Here is a 16,620-nt window from a genome sequence, read left to right as displayed (position 1 = left end):
TATTTTAATTAATAAATTATTAAATTAATAAAAATGAATGGTGGGAATATGAAAAACTTAGCAACCAACAGTTAAAATACTTTTGAACAAAGTCATCAGTGGATGTTAAAACTAGTGGCTACTAAGTATAAATGAGAAGCAAATATTTGCATAATCTCAGAGTATCTTCCCACGAGATTCTTATTAATTACAAAAATTAACTTATTAATTAAAAATAATACCTTAACAGGAGAGACCCCACCTGAACCAAGTGACCCCACTTCACCTCCCCAGAAGTGAGGTATTCCAACACCGTGAGCCTCCTGATAGGATGTACCAAGAAGAACCAACATCTCTTCTGCACCTTTTCTGCCCTAGAAGTGCATAAACAGAATCTTATCAAGAGGAAACATCAGACAAACCCAAACTGAGAGACAGTCTCTTCAAAAGTATTAAGGACTTGAAAGATGAAGGCTAAGGAACTGTTTAAAGGAGATTAAGGAGGCATGGTGGCTATGCGCTCCAGGAGCCTGGATTGGATCCTGGCCAAACAAAACGATACTCTGGGGCAAATGACAAAATTTTAATAAGGTCTGCACATTATTTAATAATATATTAGTGTTAATTTCAGTGCATCAAATCTGTTTTTGAGATGGTCTCTAAATTCAGGTGGGATATACTCAAGGTTGTACTTAGGCTCTCATGAACTTGTTTTAATTTTCTTCAGCTTCAGCTTGAACTTGCATATAAGTAACTGATGGTCTCTTCTACAGTCGGCCCCTGGCCTTGTTCTGACTGATGATATCAAGCTTCTCCATAGTCTCTTTCCATAGATACAGTTGATTTGATTCCTGTGTATTCCATCTGGTGAGGTCCACATGTATAGTTGCCGTTTATGTTGTTGAAAAAGGTATTAGCAATGAATAAGTCATTAATCTTGCAAAATTGTATCATGCAGCCTGACAGGGAACACAACAGAGAGTCCTTGATGGAGCAGGAGAAGAGTGGGGCATAGAACTCAAATTCTAGTAAAAAGACCAGACTTAATGGTCTGAATTAGACTGGAGGAACCCCGGAAAGCATGGCCCCTGGACTCTCTGTCAACCCAGAACTAAAACCATTCCTGAGGCCAACTCTTCAGACAAAGATTACACCTGACTGTAGGACATAAGATGATACTCATGAAGAGTGTGCTTCTTAGCTCAAGTAGATACATGAGACTAAATGGGCAGCTCCTGTCCGAAGATGAAATGAGAAGGCAAAGAGGGCCAGGAGCTGGTTGAATGGACATAGGAAATCAGGGGTAGAAAGGAGGAGTGTGCTATCACAGTATAAGCAGAGCAGTTAGGGTCACGTAACAATGTATATATGAATTTTTGTATGAGAGACTAACTTGAATTGCAAACTTTCACTTAAAGTACAATAAAATAAAAAATTTTAAAAAAAGAAAAATTCTATCATGCAATCTCTGGCATTGTTTCTGTCACCAAGGCCATATTTTCCAACGACTGTTCCTTCTTCTTTGTTTCCAACTTTCGCGTTCCAATCACCAATAATTATCAGTGCATCTTGATTGCGTATTTGATCAATTTCAGACTGCAGAAGTTGGTAAAAATCTTCAATTTCTTCATCTTTGGCCTTAGCGGTTGGTGAGTAAATTTTAATAATAGTCATATTAACTGATCTTCCTTGTAGACATATGCATATTATCCTATCACTGACAGCATTGTACTTCAGGATAGATCTTGAAATGTTCTTTTTGACGACGAATGCAACGCCGTACCTCTTCAAGTTGTCATTCCTGGCATAGTAGACATATGATTGTCAGATTCAGAATGGCCAATACCAGTCCATTTCAGCTCACTGATGCCTAGGATATCAATGTTTATGCATTCCATTTCATTTTTGTTGATTTCCAATTTTCTTAGATTCTTACTTCATACATTCCACGTTCCGATTATTAATGGATGTTTGCAATTGTTTCTTCTCATTTTGAGTCGTGCTACATCAGCAAATGAAGGTCCTGAAAGCTTGACTCCACTCACGTCATTAAGGTCGACCCTACTTTGAGGAGGCAGCTCTTCCTCAGTTGTATTTTGAGTGTCTTAGAACCTGAGTCTCATCTTCCAGCACTATATCAGACAGTGTTCTGCTGCTGTTCATAAGGTTTTCACTGGCCAATTTTTTCTAAAATAGATAACCAGCTCCTTCTTCCCAGTCTCTGTTAGTCTGGATGTTCCACTGAAACCTGTTCATCATGGCTGACCTTGCTGGCATTTGAAATACCAGAGGCGTAGCTTCGAGCATCACAGCAACATGCAAGCCACCAAAGTATGACAGACGAGTGACAGTTGAAGCTGAAGAAAATTAAGACAAGTCCACGTTAGCCAAAGTACAACCTTCAGTAAATCCCACCTGGATTTAGAGACCATCTCCAGAATAGATTTGATGTATTAAACACTAATCATCGAAGACCAGATGAGTTGTGGGATAACATCAAGGACAATCATACATGAAGAAAGCAAAAAGGTCATTTGAAAGAAAGAAACGACCAAAATGGGTGTTAAAGAGACTCTGAAACTTATTGCTGTTAAATGTTTAGCTAAAGTGAAAGGAAGAAATGATTAAAAGAGCTGAACAGAAGATTTTAAAGGGCAGCTCGAGAAGACAAAGTAAGATATTTTAATGAAATGTGCAGAGACCTGGAGTTAGAAAACCAAAAGGGAAGAACACTCTCAGGATTTCTCAAGCTGAAAGAACTGAAGAAAAAATTCAAGCCTTGAGTTGCAATATTGAAGGATTCTGTGGGCAAAATATTGAGTGACACAGGAAGCATCGAAAGAAGATGGAAGGAATACACAGAATCACTGTACGAAACAGAATTGGTTGACATTCAGCCATTTCAAGAGGTAGCATATGATCAAGAACCAATGGTATTGAAGGAAGAAGTCCAAGCTGCAGTGAAGGCACTGGTGAAAAACAAGACTCCAGGAATTGACAGAATACCAATTGAGATGTTTCAACAAACGGATGAGGCGCTGGAAGCACTCAGTGGTTTATGCCAACAAATTTGGAAGACAGCTACCTGACTGACTAGAAGAGAGCCGTATTTGTGCCCATTCCAAAGAAAGGTGATCTAACAGAATGCAGAAATCATCAAACAATATCATTTATATCACATGCAAGTAAAATTTTGCTGAGGGTAATTGAAAAGCAATTGCCCCAGTACATCGACAGGGAACTGCCAGAAAGTCAGGCTGGATTCAGAAGGGGACGTGGAACCAGGGATATCATTGCTTATGTTAGATGGATTATGACCGAAAGCAGAGAGTATCAGAAAGATGTGTACCGGTGTTTTATTGACTATAGAAAAGCATTCAGCTGTATGGATCATAACAAATTGTGAATAAGATTGTGAAGAATGGGAATTCCAAAACAGTTGTGCTCCTGCAGAACCTGTATATAGAACAAGAGGCAGTTGTTCAAACAGAACAAGGGGATACTTCGTAGTTTATAATCAGGAATGGTGTATGTCAGGGTTGTATCCTTTGACCATACGTATTCAGTCTTTATGCTGAGCAGATAATCTGAGAAGCTGGACTATATGAAGAAGAACAGGGCATCAGGATTGGAGAAAGACTAAGTAACAACCTGCGTTATACAGATGACACAACCTTGCTTGCTGAAAGTCAAGAGAACTTGAAGTACTTACTTATGAAGATCAAAGACCACAGCCTTCAGTATGGCTTGCACCTCAACATAAAGAAACAGAAATCCTCACAACCAGACCAAAAAGCAACATCATGGTAAACGGAGAATAGATTGAGGTTGTCAATGATTTCATTTTATTTGGATCCACAATAAACGACCATGGAAGCAGCAGTCAGGGAATCAAAGGATGTATTGCATTGGTCAAATCTGCTGCAAAAGACCTCTTTATAATGTTAAAAGAGAAAAATGTCACTTTGAGGACTAAGGTGTGCCTGACCCAAGCCATGGTATTTTCAGTTGCCTCATATGCATGTTAAAGCTGCACAATGAATAAGGTAGACCAAGGAAAAATTGATGCCTTTGAATTCTGGCGTTGGCTAAGAATATTGGATATACCATGGACTGCTAGAAAAACCATACACATCTGTCTTCAAAGAAGTACAGCCAGCATGCTCCTTGGAAGGATGGCAAGACTTTGTCTTATGTACTTTAGACATGTTATCAGAAGGGATCAGTCCCTGCAGAAGGACATCATACTGTTAAAGTAGAGAGTCAGCAGAAAGGAGGAAGACCTCAATGAGATGGATTGACAGAGTGGCTGCAACAATGGGCTCAAACATAGCAATGATTGTGAGGATGGGGCAGGATTGGGTAGTGTTTCCTTCTGGTGTACATAGGGTCCCTATAGATCAGAACCGACTTGACAGCACCTAACAACAATATAACTGTTAATTTAATGGTATTGATAATGGTATTTTGGTTATGTAAGATTTTTGCATATTTTTTGTAAGTCTGGAATTATTTCTAAATCAATTATTAAAAATTAAAATAATAATAGTAATAATTATGGTTGCTAGAGACAGAATTTAACTCAATGTGAGAGGTACTTTTTAACAGCTAGACCAGTCTAGAAATGGAATAGGTCACCTAGGGAAGCAGTATTTATGAAGAGACTTGGTACTTGTTATGGATTCAGTTGTGTCCCCCAAAAATGTATGTCAGTTTGTCTAGGCCATGATTCCCAGTATTGTGTGATTGTCCACCCCTTTGTCATCTGATGTGATTTTCCTATGTTTTATAAATCCTACTTCTATGATGTTAATGAGGCTGGATTAGAGGCAGTTATGTTAATGACGCAGGACTCAATCTACAAGGTTATGTTGTGTTTTAAGTCAATCTCTTGAAATATAAAAGAGAAGCCAGCAGAGAGACAGGGGGACCTCATACCACCAAGAAAACAGCGCAGGGAGCAGAACATGTCCTTTGGACCTGAGGTTCCTGCGCTGAGAAGCTCCTAGACTAGGGCAAGACTGATGACAAGGACCTTCTTCCAGAGCTGATGGAGAGAGAAAGCCTTCGCCTGGAGCTGACGCCCTGAATTTGGACTTGTAGCCTCCTAGACTGTGAGAGAATAAACTTCTGTTTGTTGAAGCCATCCGCTTGTGGTATTTCTGCTACAGCAGCGCCGGATAACTAAGGCAGTGCTCCATGTCAGAGGTGTGGCAAAGGGGATTCTGGTTTGGACAAAGCAATCTCCAGGGTGCTCTTTGCCATCCTTAAATTCTGTGATTTTTCTAGTCCTTGACCTGTTGTTTTTTTTTGTTTTTTGTTTTTTAAGCACCATTCTTCAAAGTTCTTTTTCTTCAGGTGTTCCTCATGTCAAACATATTAGAGACCCACAGTCAGACACTGGCTCAGGTTTGGGAAGAATGTTCATAGGTTACTACTTACTCCCCTACCCCCCCCCCTTTGTCTCTGGACTTACATTCAGATGACAAGGCAGAAAAGGTAGCAGCTTCAAGGGGATAGGGCTCCACATAGGCTTCCAAGTCATCTTCTGCATGAATTGAATGATTTAATGTCAAATGTTGAAGTAAATATCTCGACCATGGAAAGAAACAACAAAATGATAATCCTTTCCTGCCTTATGATTGTGTCAAAAAAGTGTAAAAACATGTAACTATTATTTTGTGCTTTGATCAGGGACACCCCATTAATGGGGAGGGGAGAGGAAAGGTGAAACAGAAGGAGGGAAAAGTATCTGAGAGGCGGCACTATGCAAGTGACAGCTGCAGGAGCCAAACCAAATTGTGAAAAGAAAGCATTCAGTTCTGAAGCCCACATCTGTAGAGAGAAAGGGCAGAAATGATGGTGCTTGTGGAGGCTACCAGGACACGGGAGATTGGCCTTATTGAAGGAGTATGCCCAGAAGATACAGAGGGGTGGGGGTGTGACATTTGACATGGGTGATTTCACACCGACAGCTCTATATAATGTGCCTTTTTTTTTTTTTTTTAAGTGCTTAGATACAAGCTGTAGAGTGCTTCACGTTCATACATTTGCTTTTCTCCCACATAGTGGTGGATGTCCCGGGGCTGAATGTGTTGTAAAAGCTTTGGTTTCAGGATGTAATACTTCATTCTTGCCCAGCACACCTAGAAACAGTTCTGAATTGTCCTTTAGCTGTATCATATGAAAGCCCAGAATACATTTTTTGACAGATATTCGAAGGTATATGGAGTGGGGAGGGGACATCAAATAAGGAAGCAGAGTGGCTGTTAATCACTTGAAGTATTTTATGCTGTTTGAGAAACTTATTTTTTAATAGCATGATCGTAAGATACCCAGTCTTTGTGTAGTTTGTATGAATTTACTTCAAGGTTGTTGCACTAAGCATCCTCACTTTTAACCCTTAGAGTCTTTGATCCTACGGGGAAATTGCAGTAGTGTGAAGGAGCTTGCTTAAAAGGAAATCTTGTTGGAAACTATTCCATTTTCAGTGACTTTATTGAAGAATCTGAACTTCAAGCTTTCCGTAGTAAAACTGGTGGCCATAAGCTGTTCTCTGGATCAGCCAGGGCACTGTTGCACCCACACTGATGGTTTGCCCGGGATTCTCAAGTCAGGTTAAATGTGTGACAGAGAAGTGCCAAAGCACCAGTGGCACATTGCTGAGAATTAAGTTAGAACTTTATTCTAATTCAGCAATTCTCTTAGTTAATTCATTGTGGGGGATGTAATGAAATGCTTTACCCAGCTAACATAATTGATGCCTTATTAAAAGTCACCAGTTATTTCTCTAAATTGAGAAGGAATATTCCTTTTAAAGCTATGCAAAGGTGATTTAAGGTTACTTTTTTACAGGTGTTCTTTCTACATATGCAAGTATAAGAAACTGAAAGATTCATTTAGAGATGTAAAAGTTTTCTTTATTTCCAGAGTGTTCTTAGCTATAAATGTAATCATGGCTATTTCCAAAAATGCCAGTAAGTAGGAAGGATCTCATTTGCTCTAAATTTTGGCACTTTAATTGTATAGTTCAGTGTATAGCAGTCCCAGATGTGGCCCCTGCTGCTCTGCCCTAACTGATCTCCAGCTCAGGAAGCTTAGGTTAGGAGGAGCTTGGAGCACATCAGGCCCAGATGAGCTTCTAGCTACCCTGCTTATAAAAGCTAAAGAGCTCCATGTATATTCTTTTCCTTCTTAAGGTGTTTGTGATTTTTTTTTTACTCGAAACAGTCTTATAGGAATGTATCAGAATTGCATCTTTTTGAGGACACATAGCCAAATTATAATGGGAAATTAGACCCAGATGAACAGTAAGAATGGTTTTCAAAACCCTCCTAAAATTTTCTTAAACTTTGGAAAAATATCAAAAGTTGATTTGATTCCAATACAGTAAATAGGTGAATGATACTTTGGATGTACAGGATAATTTGCTATTAACTTGATAAGCAAATTATACTATTATGTAGTGTTTCTTATGTTTCATAGTTTATAGAATCATATAAACCATAGTAGTTAGCTCATTTGATGTTGAAAAAGGGATCCTTGTGTACTTTCATCTATAAGGTTGGTTCATGCAGGACAGTTTTTTTTATGTTTTCCCATACAAAAATTTATACATACATTGTTACGTGACTCTAATTGCTCTCCCCATACTGTGACAGCACACTCCTCCTGTCCACCCCTGATTCCTCATGTCTGTTCAGCCAGCTCCTAACCCTCTGTGCCTTCCCATCTCACCTCCGGACAGAAGCTGCCTGTTTAGTCTCTTGTATGTACTTGAGCTAAGAGGCACATTCCTCACAAGTATCACTTTATGTCCCATAGTCCAGTCCAATCCCTGTCTGAGGAGTTGGCCTTGGAAATTGTTTTAGTTCTGTGCTGATAGAGAATCCAGGGGCCATGCTTTCGAGGGTTCCTCCAGTTTCAGTCAGACCATTAAGTCTGGTCTTCTTACTAGAATTTGAGTTCTGCACCCCACCTTTCTCCTGTTCCATCTGGGGCTCTCTGTTGTGTTCCCTGTCAGGGTGGTCATTGGTGGTAACTGGGCACCATCTAGTTCTTCTGGTCTCAGGCTGATGAAGTCTCTGGTTTATGTGGCCCTTTCTGTCTCTTGGGCTGATACTTTCCTTGTGTCTTTGGTGTTCTTCATTCTCCTTTACTCCAGGTGTTTGGGACCAATTGATGCATCTTAGATGGCCGCTTGCAAGCTTTTAAGACCCCAGACATCACTCACCAAAGTAGGATGCAGAACATTTTCTTAATAAGCTTTGTTATGCCAATTGACCTAGATGCATGCAGGACACATTTTCCAGGAAATGTTAGTACATGAATGATCAGATGTTGTCTCAGTCATCTGGTGCTGCTCTAATAGGAATACCACAAGTGGATGGTTTTAACAAAGAGAAATTTATTCTCTCATAGTCCAGTAGTCTGCAAGTCCAAATTCAGGGCATCAGCACCAGGGAATGCTTTCTCTATCGGCTCTGGAGGAAGGTCCATGTCATCAATCTTCCTTTGGTCTGGGAGCATCTCTGCGCAGGAACCTCTGGTCCAAAGGATGCGCTCTGCTCCCGGCACTGCTTTCTCGGTGGTATGAGGTTCCCATGTGTCTCTGCTTGCTTCTCTCTTCTATATCTCAAAAGAGATCGCATTAAGACACTAATCTTGTCAACCTCATCAATATAACCTCATCACAGTGATAGAATTTACAACACATGAGGAGATCACATATAATCTCATCATAGTGATAGAGTTTACAACACGTAAGGAAATCACATCAGATAACACAATCATACAATACTGGGAATCATGACCTAGCCAAGTTGCTACACACATTTTTTGGGGGACACAATTCAATCCATGACAGATGTGTAGATTTTAACAAAATCTGGATGGTGGAGACAAATATTTGGGACTCTACCTGGAATCCTGGAAGTTAGAACATTTAGCTGATAAAAATATTTTAAGATTAAGAAATGTCTGATCAATATCTGCAGATGTTCTTTATTTGAGGGGAATTATACCTAAAGGGGAGCCCTAGCGGCATGGTGGTTAAGAGCTCAACTGCTAACCAAAAGGTCAGCAGTCTGAATCTACCAGCCGCCCCTTGGAAACCCTCTGGGTTTCCCATAGGGTCATGGTGAGTCAGAATCAACTTGACAGCAGTGGGTTTTCGTTTTTTTTTTTACATAATGGGTTATTATCCACATGTTCATTGTGTACAAGTGGGCTGTTCCGTTCCCCAGACCACTTGAGGGAACTTGGGCCCAGGCTGGTAGAGCTCCCACCATCTGGAGGATGCCTGCCACAGTGGTAGTGGCAGTGGTGGCGGCCTTCGTGTCTGAAATCAGTCCTACACTCTGTTTCCTTTTCAACCCAGTCTCCTGATTATGTTTGAGACTCAAGTCTTGTAGAGCCTCCAGTCTTCCTGTGAAGGGGAACCTGTTTTTCTTACTCCAGAACCTTTTACAAGAAGTCAGCAGGGAGCCAAGAGAGTGGACTCACTCACTCCTAATTTCTGTTTCTCCCCTTCCCTGTTAGGAGAACCAAGGAGAAGGCGGCATGGCTGAAGCAGTCACCTTGGCGCTCAGGGCCTCCAAATAGGGGCACTTCCTTAGAGTAACAGATGGGACCAAATGAAAATCCCAGCAGCCCCTCCCGGGGCAGGACTCAGTAACAGTTGTACAAGCTCACCAGCAGAGACCTTCGGAATCTGAAGGAGCCTGTATGTTGCTGACCTGAGCTCAGTCTCATTTTACATAGCTCATCTGGCCCCAGAAAAGCCTAGGCTAGTCACTCCAGATGGCAGACTGGAATCTGTGTTGGTGATGGTCGTATAGGCTTTTCTTATAGAAAGAGGAAACGAGTATCTGAGGTCTTATTAATGATAGAAACTTCTATTTATGGAGCACCCAGTCCTCACAGGGTGTCTTGCTAGGTGTTTTTTGTGGTCCCCATTTGTTCTTTCAGTTCTGGGGTTGGAACCCAGCTCTGACTGACTTCTGATCTCACAGTCTTTTGCTCCAGCACTCTGCCTTTTCCATTTCCTAAACATCTAATCTCACACCTCAAACGTTCAGCCTTAGAACTGGAAAAAGTGGAGAACAGTATCATTTTGAAGAAAGGATCAAATATTCTAATAAAGGTGTTTTCTTAACCATTTATTTTCAGATAATTTGATGCCTACAGAAAAGTTGCAAAAAAATACAAAGAATTCCCATATACGCTTCATGCAGATTCCTGACACATTATCATTTTACCACATTTCCCTTTTTTTTTTTTTTTCTGAACAAATTTAGAGTTTAGCCACAGACTTGACTCATAGTCACCTCTTTTCCTGTGCCCTAAAGTTGGGAGAAAAAAAACAACACACTGATTTAATTGGTAAGTAAAAGATTCTTCCTAGCACAAACGCAAAGATCCAAGTCAATGAAATCATTACTACAACTTTTGATATTTTAGATATTTATATGCCTTAATACTTAAATGTGTATTTTGTAAACATCATGTTACATGACTACAGTACATTAATCAAAATCAGGAAATTAACACTGATCTAAGGACTAATCTATAGACCATCTTCAAATTTGGCCAGTTGTCTCACTGATGTCCTTTATAGCAAAAGAAATTTTTTTTTTTTTTTCGCCTGAACCAGGGTAAATCCAGGATCACTTGTGACCTTCGGTTGTTTTCTCTTCTTTAATCTGGAAGAGTTAGTTTTTCAGTCCATCACCTTGACACTTTGTAAGAGTGTGTTGTTGTTACCGTTGTTAGGTGCCATTGAGTTAGGTTCTGACTTCTAGCGACCCTGTGTACAACAGAACAAAACAGTGCCTGGTCTTGTGCCATCCTCATAATCGTTGCTATGTTTGAGCCCATTGTTGCAGCCACTGTGTCAGTCTGTCTCATTGAGGGTCTTCCTCTATTTCGCTCTCTACTTTACCAAGCATGATGTCCTTCTTCAGGGATTGATTGGTCCCTCCTGATAACATGTCCGAAGTACATGAGATGAAGTTTCACCATCCTCGCTTCTAAGCATTCGGCTGTACTTCTTCCAAGGCAGATTTGTTCATTTTTCTAGCAGTCTGTGGTATAAGTCAATATTCTTTGCCAACAATGTAATTCAAAGGCATCAGTTCTTCAGTCTTCTTGTTCATTGTCCAGCTTTTGTATGCATATGAGGCGTTTGAAAATACCATGGCTTGGGTCAGGTGCACCTTAGTCCTGAAGAATACAGGCCATTTATTTTGTAGAACAGCCTTCAGTTTGGGTTTGTCTGGTGTTTCCTCTTGATTAGATTCTAGTTATGCATTTTTTGGTCGGGAATAGCACAGAAGTGATGCTGATTCTTCTTGGTACATCCTGTCAAGAGGCTCATGGTGTTGGAATGCCTCATTCCTGGGGGGGTGAACTGGGATCATAGGTTGCAGGGTCGGGGAGTCTGCTGGGGTTCTCCCCTTGTTCAGTTTCTATTTTCCCTTTTGTGATTAATAAGTATCTTGTGGGGAGGTACTTTGAGACTATGTAAATATTTCTACTTTTCATTCAAACTTGTAGCCACTAGTTTTAACATCCATTGATGATTCTTGCTTGAGATAACTATTACTGTGTTGGTTGCCAAATGGTGATTTTTCTAATTCCATCGTTCCTTCAATGGTAAGTAAGAGCTTTCTCTTCTCCCCATTTACAAGTTAGTTCAATCTGGCATCATGCTATAATTTGTACTTTATTGCCACACCTGGTACTGTTACCCATAAATTATCTGAAAGATGCTTGTTTTAAGTTCATGCTCTGCAAAAGTATGCCACATTAACGTTTCAATAGAAAATGAAGGAATAGTTCTGATTCATATATGACCATCCATTCTAGTCCTCTTCCCTCAGTTCCTGTGGTCGTGTTTATTCTTGTCTGTGGCCATCTGTATTCACCATTCCTTATATTTTCCCTCTCCCCATCCTGTGTTCTGTTTCCACTGCAGACTTTTACTTTGAGTCAAATGGCTTTTGCTTGTTTTAAAATAGTTTTTAAAAGAAAACATGCTATAAAAATTAAGGGAAAAAATATAAAAAGTTATAGCGATTTCACTGATTAGGTTTGTGCTGTCAGAATCTTTTAACCTCCAGGCAGGGGAAAAGAGGTGATTCAGAAGAAAAGTTGAGAAAGAATAGAAAAGAAGGAAAGTTTAGTGTAAGCAGCAACCTTTGGTCTGTCAGAGTCTCCCAGCTCGTAAACCTGGTAGAACTATTACCTCATGGGAATCCAAGCCAGTTGCTATATGACATGCCCATTCTGCCACTTCCTTGTCCCAGTTTTCTGAATTTCCTCTGCAGGAGGAAACTGGTTATGATTGACAGTGGTCTCTCCTCTCCCCAGTTTGATGAAGGAGGATAAAAAAAAACAGCCCTGCTAAGAAAGTTGGGGAAAAATTATTATGTGATAAATTTCTTTATCTAGAATGGTTAGGGACTGAGATATGTCAATTTCCTGATATTTTCCTGTCAAATAAGTTAAAATTACATTGCAGCAATTTATTTCTTGATTCAGAAGATATCTATGGGATCCCGTTTGCATCTGCTGGTTGGTATTTTAAACCTCTGTTGTCCAGAATGAAAACCCTGGTGGCATAGTGGTTAAGAGCTACAGCTGCTAACCAAAATGTCGGCAGTTTGAATCATCAGGCGCTCCTTGGAAACCCTGTGGGGCAGTTCTGCTCTGTCCTGTAGGGACGCTGTGAGTCGGAATCCAATCATTGGCAACAGGTTTGTTTGTTTGTTTGGATTGTCCAGAACTTGGAAAATTTAGCTTTTCAAGTTCAAATTCTAGAGAAGTGGAAGTTTTTATTGATTATATTTACTTAAATTTGAGATGTCCTTCAGTTCCCAATACTTGTGACTGCTAGCAAGTTCCCTGGAGTCATAGAGAAGTCTCAAGGATTAATTAACATTCATGAGCTCAGGTGTCTGAATCCTTTGTGACTCCTGGATTTTCTTACTGTAGGAGGAACTCCTGATACAATCAAGGAAAGAGCTTACATGTGGTGATCTCCCTGAAGATTTTCTAAGGAGCAAAGGTATTTATTTCTCTCAAATCTTTTCTTTTTTTCTTCTGATTGCACACACAGCTTTAGTTTACAGTTTTTATTTTGTACTGGGAATGTAAGGTGCCCACCTTGCAAGAGGGCCTTAACAATAGAAATTCTGGTTTTTTTATTTGTTTATTGTGCTTTGGGTGAAACTTTACAGAGCAAATTAGTTAGTCATTCAACAGTTTATACACAGGTTGTTTTATGACGTTGGCTGGAATCCTGAGATGTGTCAACACTCTTCCCTTCCACACTCGTTCCCTGTTTCCATCTGTCCATTTTTCCTGCCCCTTCCTGCCTTCTTGCTTTTGGGTAGATGTTGCCCTTTTGGTCTTGTATACATGATTGAACTAAGAAGCATGTTCTCATGTGTGTTAAGTGTCTGTTTTTTTATCCTGTCTAATCTGGGGCTGAAGGGTGAGCTTCTGGAACAATAGAAGTTCTTGCTATTGCTTGTGGATGTGCTTGTGTAATAGAACAATGCCTTATTTTTGACAATAGTTTGCCTCCACTTACTTTTTCTGTAATGAGTCCCTATCGACTGTGTGTTTAACCCTTAACTACTGTTGTGAAATCTTTTATTGGATTTTATAAAACTAAACTGCCATTTTGGAAGCGTTAACATAGATGGGGCAATAATTCACCCAGTATAGTTCAGTGCTGTGGAAGTGCATAGTATTCTTGTTTTCTGGGGCAGGAATGGCAGAAAAGTGTTTACTCAGGTCACCTTGAGCATTTTCAAAGTAGTTCATTCCTATTAACTCATTTTGCTCCTCAAAACAATGGTTGCATATAGGCATCTGGGATACTACCTTTAGTTTGCTTGCTTGCTTGATTGGTTGAAGAAGCTGAGGCTCAAAGAGAAAGAGAGTGGCAGAGCCAAGATCCGCCCCCACCTCCCCAGGGTCTTAACTTCTAGTCAAGCGCCCTAGCTACTATTTTATAATGCATCTCTTTCTAAAATAATCTTAAATAACTTCACAGAGGACTGTGTGTATTGTACAACTAAGGTTAATAATACAGAATAATCAAAATTTCAAAAAAAGGAAGAGGAGAAGATAAAGCAAATATGTTAAATTATATAAGCATTTTGTTACTGTGATGGAACATCAGATTTGGCTCTCAGCTTCCTGGCAGCCTGAGTAGAGAGTGAAGCACAAATCGTTCTTATGAGGAAGGACACTTGTCCCAGTTTGTCACCCTGCTTCTTGCTGCTGGAGATTTTCTCTCTGGCTCAGAGGCTTGACTGTCCAGTGTAGATTACAGGACCTTGCTCTGAAGATGAGCGATGTAGTTTTGTATGTAAGTCTCACCTGGTACTTGGGATCTTACTACGGATGCAGTTTAGAAATCCTCCCCACACCCTCCCCACATGCCCCCAAGATCATTTTAGCAGGACTCCAGTATTGTTATGGTAAACATGGTGCAGCAACATAATCAGATCTCTTAATTTGGGGGAGGAGAATTAAGAACAACATCAGCCCAAAGCTGATTCCTGTGAGGTGGAGGTCAGACATACCTCCTCTTTCCAACCTTTTTTTCCAATTCTGACAACAGTCATCCCTCCCACAGCACTCTACTTCTCTGCTAGGTTCGGTAATTCGTTACAGTGACCACACAGAACTCAAAGATCATACTCACAGTTATGTTTATTATGGAAGTAACAGGTTACAACTCAGGACCAGGATCAACTCAGTATACAGTTCTTTGGTCAGGACAGCCTCTTGGCCATACCCTTAGGCAGGCCTCTCTTTTGACCCTTTAACCCCTCAGCCTGGCATCTGCCCTTCTCAGGCAAGTGTTACAAAGCTCTTTAGCTCTGCTGACAAGTGCTCAGAGGCACCCCCTTCCGCCAACAAGCCTCCTGCCTGAAGGCGCTCAGCTCTCTTGCTCTGTAGGTCGGCTTACGTACTATAGCCGCTCTCACCTACTGTAGCCGCCTCGCTTCATGGTCAGGGAAGCCCACTGCAGCAGAGTCTTGCATGGGTCTCCTGGTTCCACTGCCGTCTATCCTCTGCTGCCGCTTCTTGCCATCTTGCGCCGTCTCTGGTATTACAGCTCTTTCTCTTTCCCCTGCGTCTAAGAGCCTCTCAGCACAGGGACCCTGGGTCCAAAGGATATGCTTCCCCCCAGCTCTTCTTCTTGGTGGTAGTGACCTTCCCCCCTCCTCTTCTGGAATTGGCTCCGTTTAAGCCTAGCAGGATGACAAAACTGACCAGTCCCCTGGATAGGGTTCCATACACCTTATTTGCATGGTCCCACCCCCCACGAGGGTTCTGTGCACCTTTTTTGCATTATTAGCAGGCTCTTCAGTCCCCTTGGTGGGCCATAAGCACTTTATTTGCATAGTACCACTCAGTCATTTTGTGGGAGTCACAAAGGCCATGGCTGTAAGTATAATGGATTAAAGTAATTTCATTACTTTGCAGTTATGTTTAGTCTTTGGTATATTTTCACCCATATCTTAACCACAAAATCCATTGTCTGTGTGATGAAGTAAATTTTTGTTCAATCACTTAACTGGCCTTTTGAACAGGAGAACCAGAGTTGTTTTCCACTTGGAAATCTGCCTTCTCAGACTTATCTGACTGTTTTCCATCTACCTAAAAAGGTCCACATGGACACGGATAAGATGAGCTTTTCCAGAAAGTGTCCTCAGATAAACTACTTTGTGGCCCTTTTCTTCCTGTCCTAATGTCATACTACTTCTTTAATGACTTAAATTGGTAAAATGAATTATTTGAGTTTCTTTCCCCAAAGCCTCTTGTAAGGCTTTCAGTTTGATATGGGGGAGCTTGAAAATGGCAGCTCTGCTAGGGTATTTAGCAGCAATGACCTATGAAGTTTGTTGTATGTTATTTCATCCATTCATCTCCTAAACGCTTTCCCAGGCGTCCCCATGTTACACATGAGGAAATAGGCTCAGCTGTCCAAAGTCACAGCCAGTCACAGCAAGGCAAAGACAAAGGTTCTATGAAGGCAGTTCTGTGAGGGAGTTGAGCCCTGGGAGCTCAAGCAAAACATGCTCCAGCACAACCCCCCAAGAGTGGATTTGAGTTAAATAGGTGCACATGATCTATGGTAGTGTGGCCAGTATTGCTGCTTGCTTTGCCAAGGTCAGGCATCCACTACGTTAGCATTTTCTACAGAATTGAGAAGTAGGGGACCCTTCTTGGAAATCCAGCCATACTCTCTATGGGGACCTCAGCTGACAAAATTTGTTCACTACCCTAAATCATAGCTCCTAGTCCGAAGTATTAGATTTACATTTTCCTGATGAAAATCTAATATATCCTTTTATTAAGTGTTTGCCGCGTTCAGCACTGTGCCAAGTGCCTTATATAGTCTTATTTATATTATTCTGAATGTGGAGGGGGGACCTCAAAGGTCATCGTTAAATTATAATTTAAAAATTAGCTGAGGAATAAGTTTTCATCCCCTGCACTGAGTTGTTTAGTCAGTGGACCTAGACAGCTACACTCTCCTCAGTAGGTTTTTTTCCTTCTCTATATAAATGTCCCATTCACAGTATTCTGAAGTTACCATGGTATTCCAGGAGT

General features: G+C 40.8%; 1 protein-coding gene across 8 annotated transcripts in view; it reads left to right on the top strand.

Annotated features, from left to right (window-relative positions):
• The window catches only part of PRR14L (proline rich 14 like), an 82,853-nt gene that overhangs the window by 20,073 nt on the left and 46,160 nt on the right, over window positions 1-16,620 (top strand). For 7 of the 8 annotated variants that reach the window (XM_023733719.1, XM_023733715.1, XM_023733714.1 and 4 more), the window contains one exon: window positions 12,976-13,048. The exons of the other annotated variant lie outside the window; for it this stretch is intronic. In XM_023733719.1, coding sequence (XP_023589487.1) covers window positions 12,976-13,048 — 73 coding nt within the window. The remainder of the gene's footprint in view (window positions 1-12,975; window positions 13,049-16,620) is intronic. 8 annotated transcript variants of the gene reach the window in all.

This window comes from Trichechus manatus, unplaced genomic scaffold (genome assembly GCF_000243295.1).
Source record: "Trichechus manatus latirostris isolate Lorelei unplaced genomic scaffold, TriManLat1.0 scaffold00061, whole genome shotgun sequence".
Classification (NCBI taxonomy): Eukaryota; Metazoa; Chordata; class Mammalia; order Sirenia; family Trichechidae; genus Trichechus; species Trichechus manatus.
This window is presented reverse-complemented; position numbering and strand designations above follow the sequence as displayed.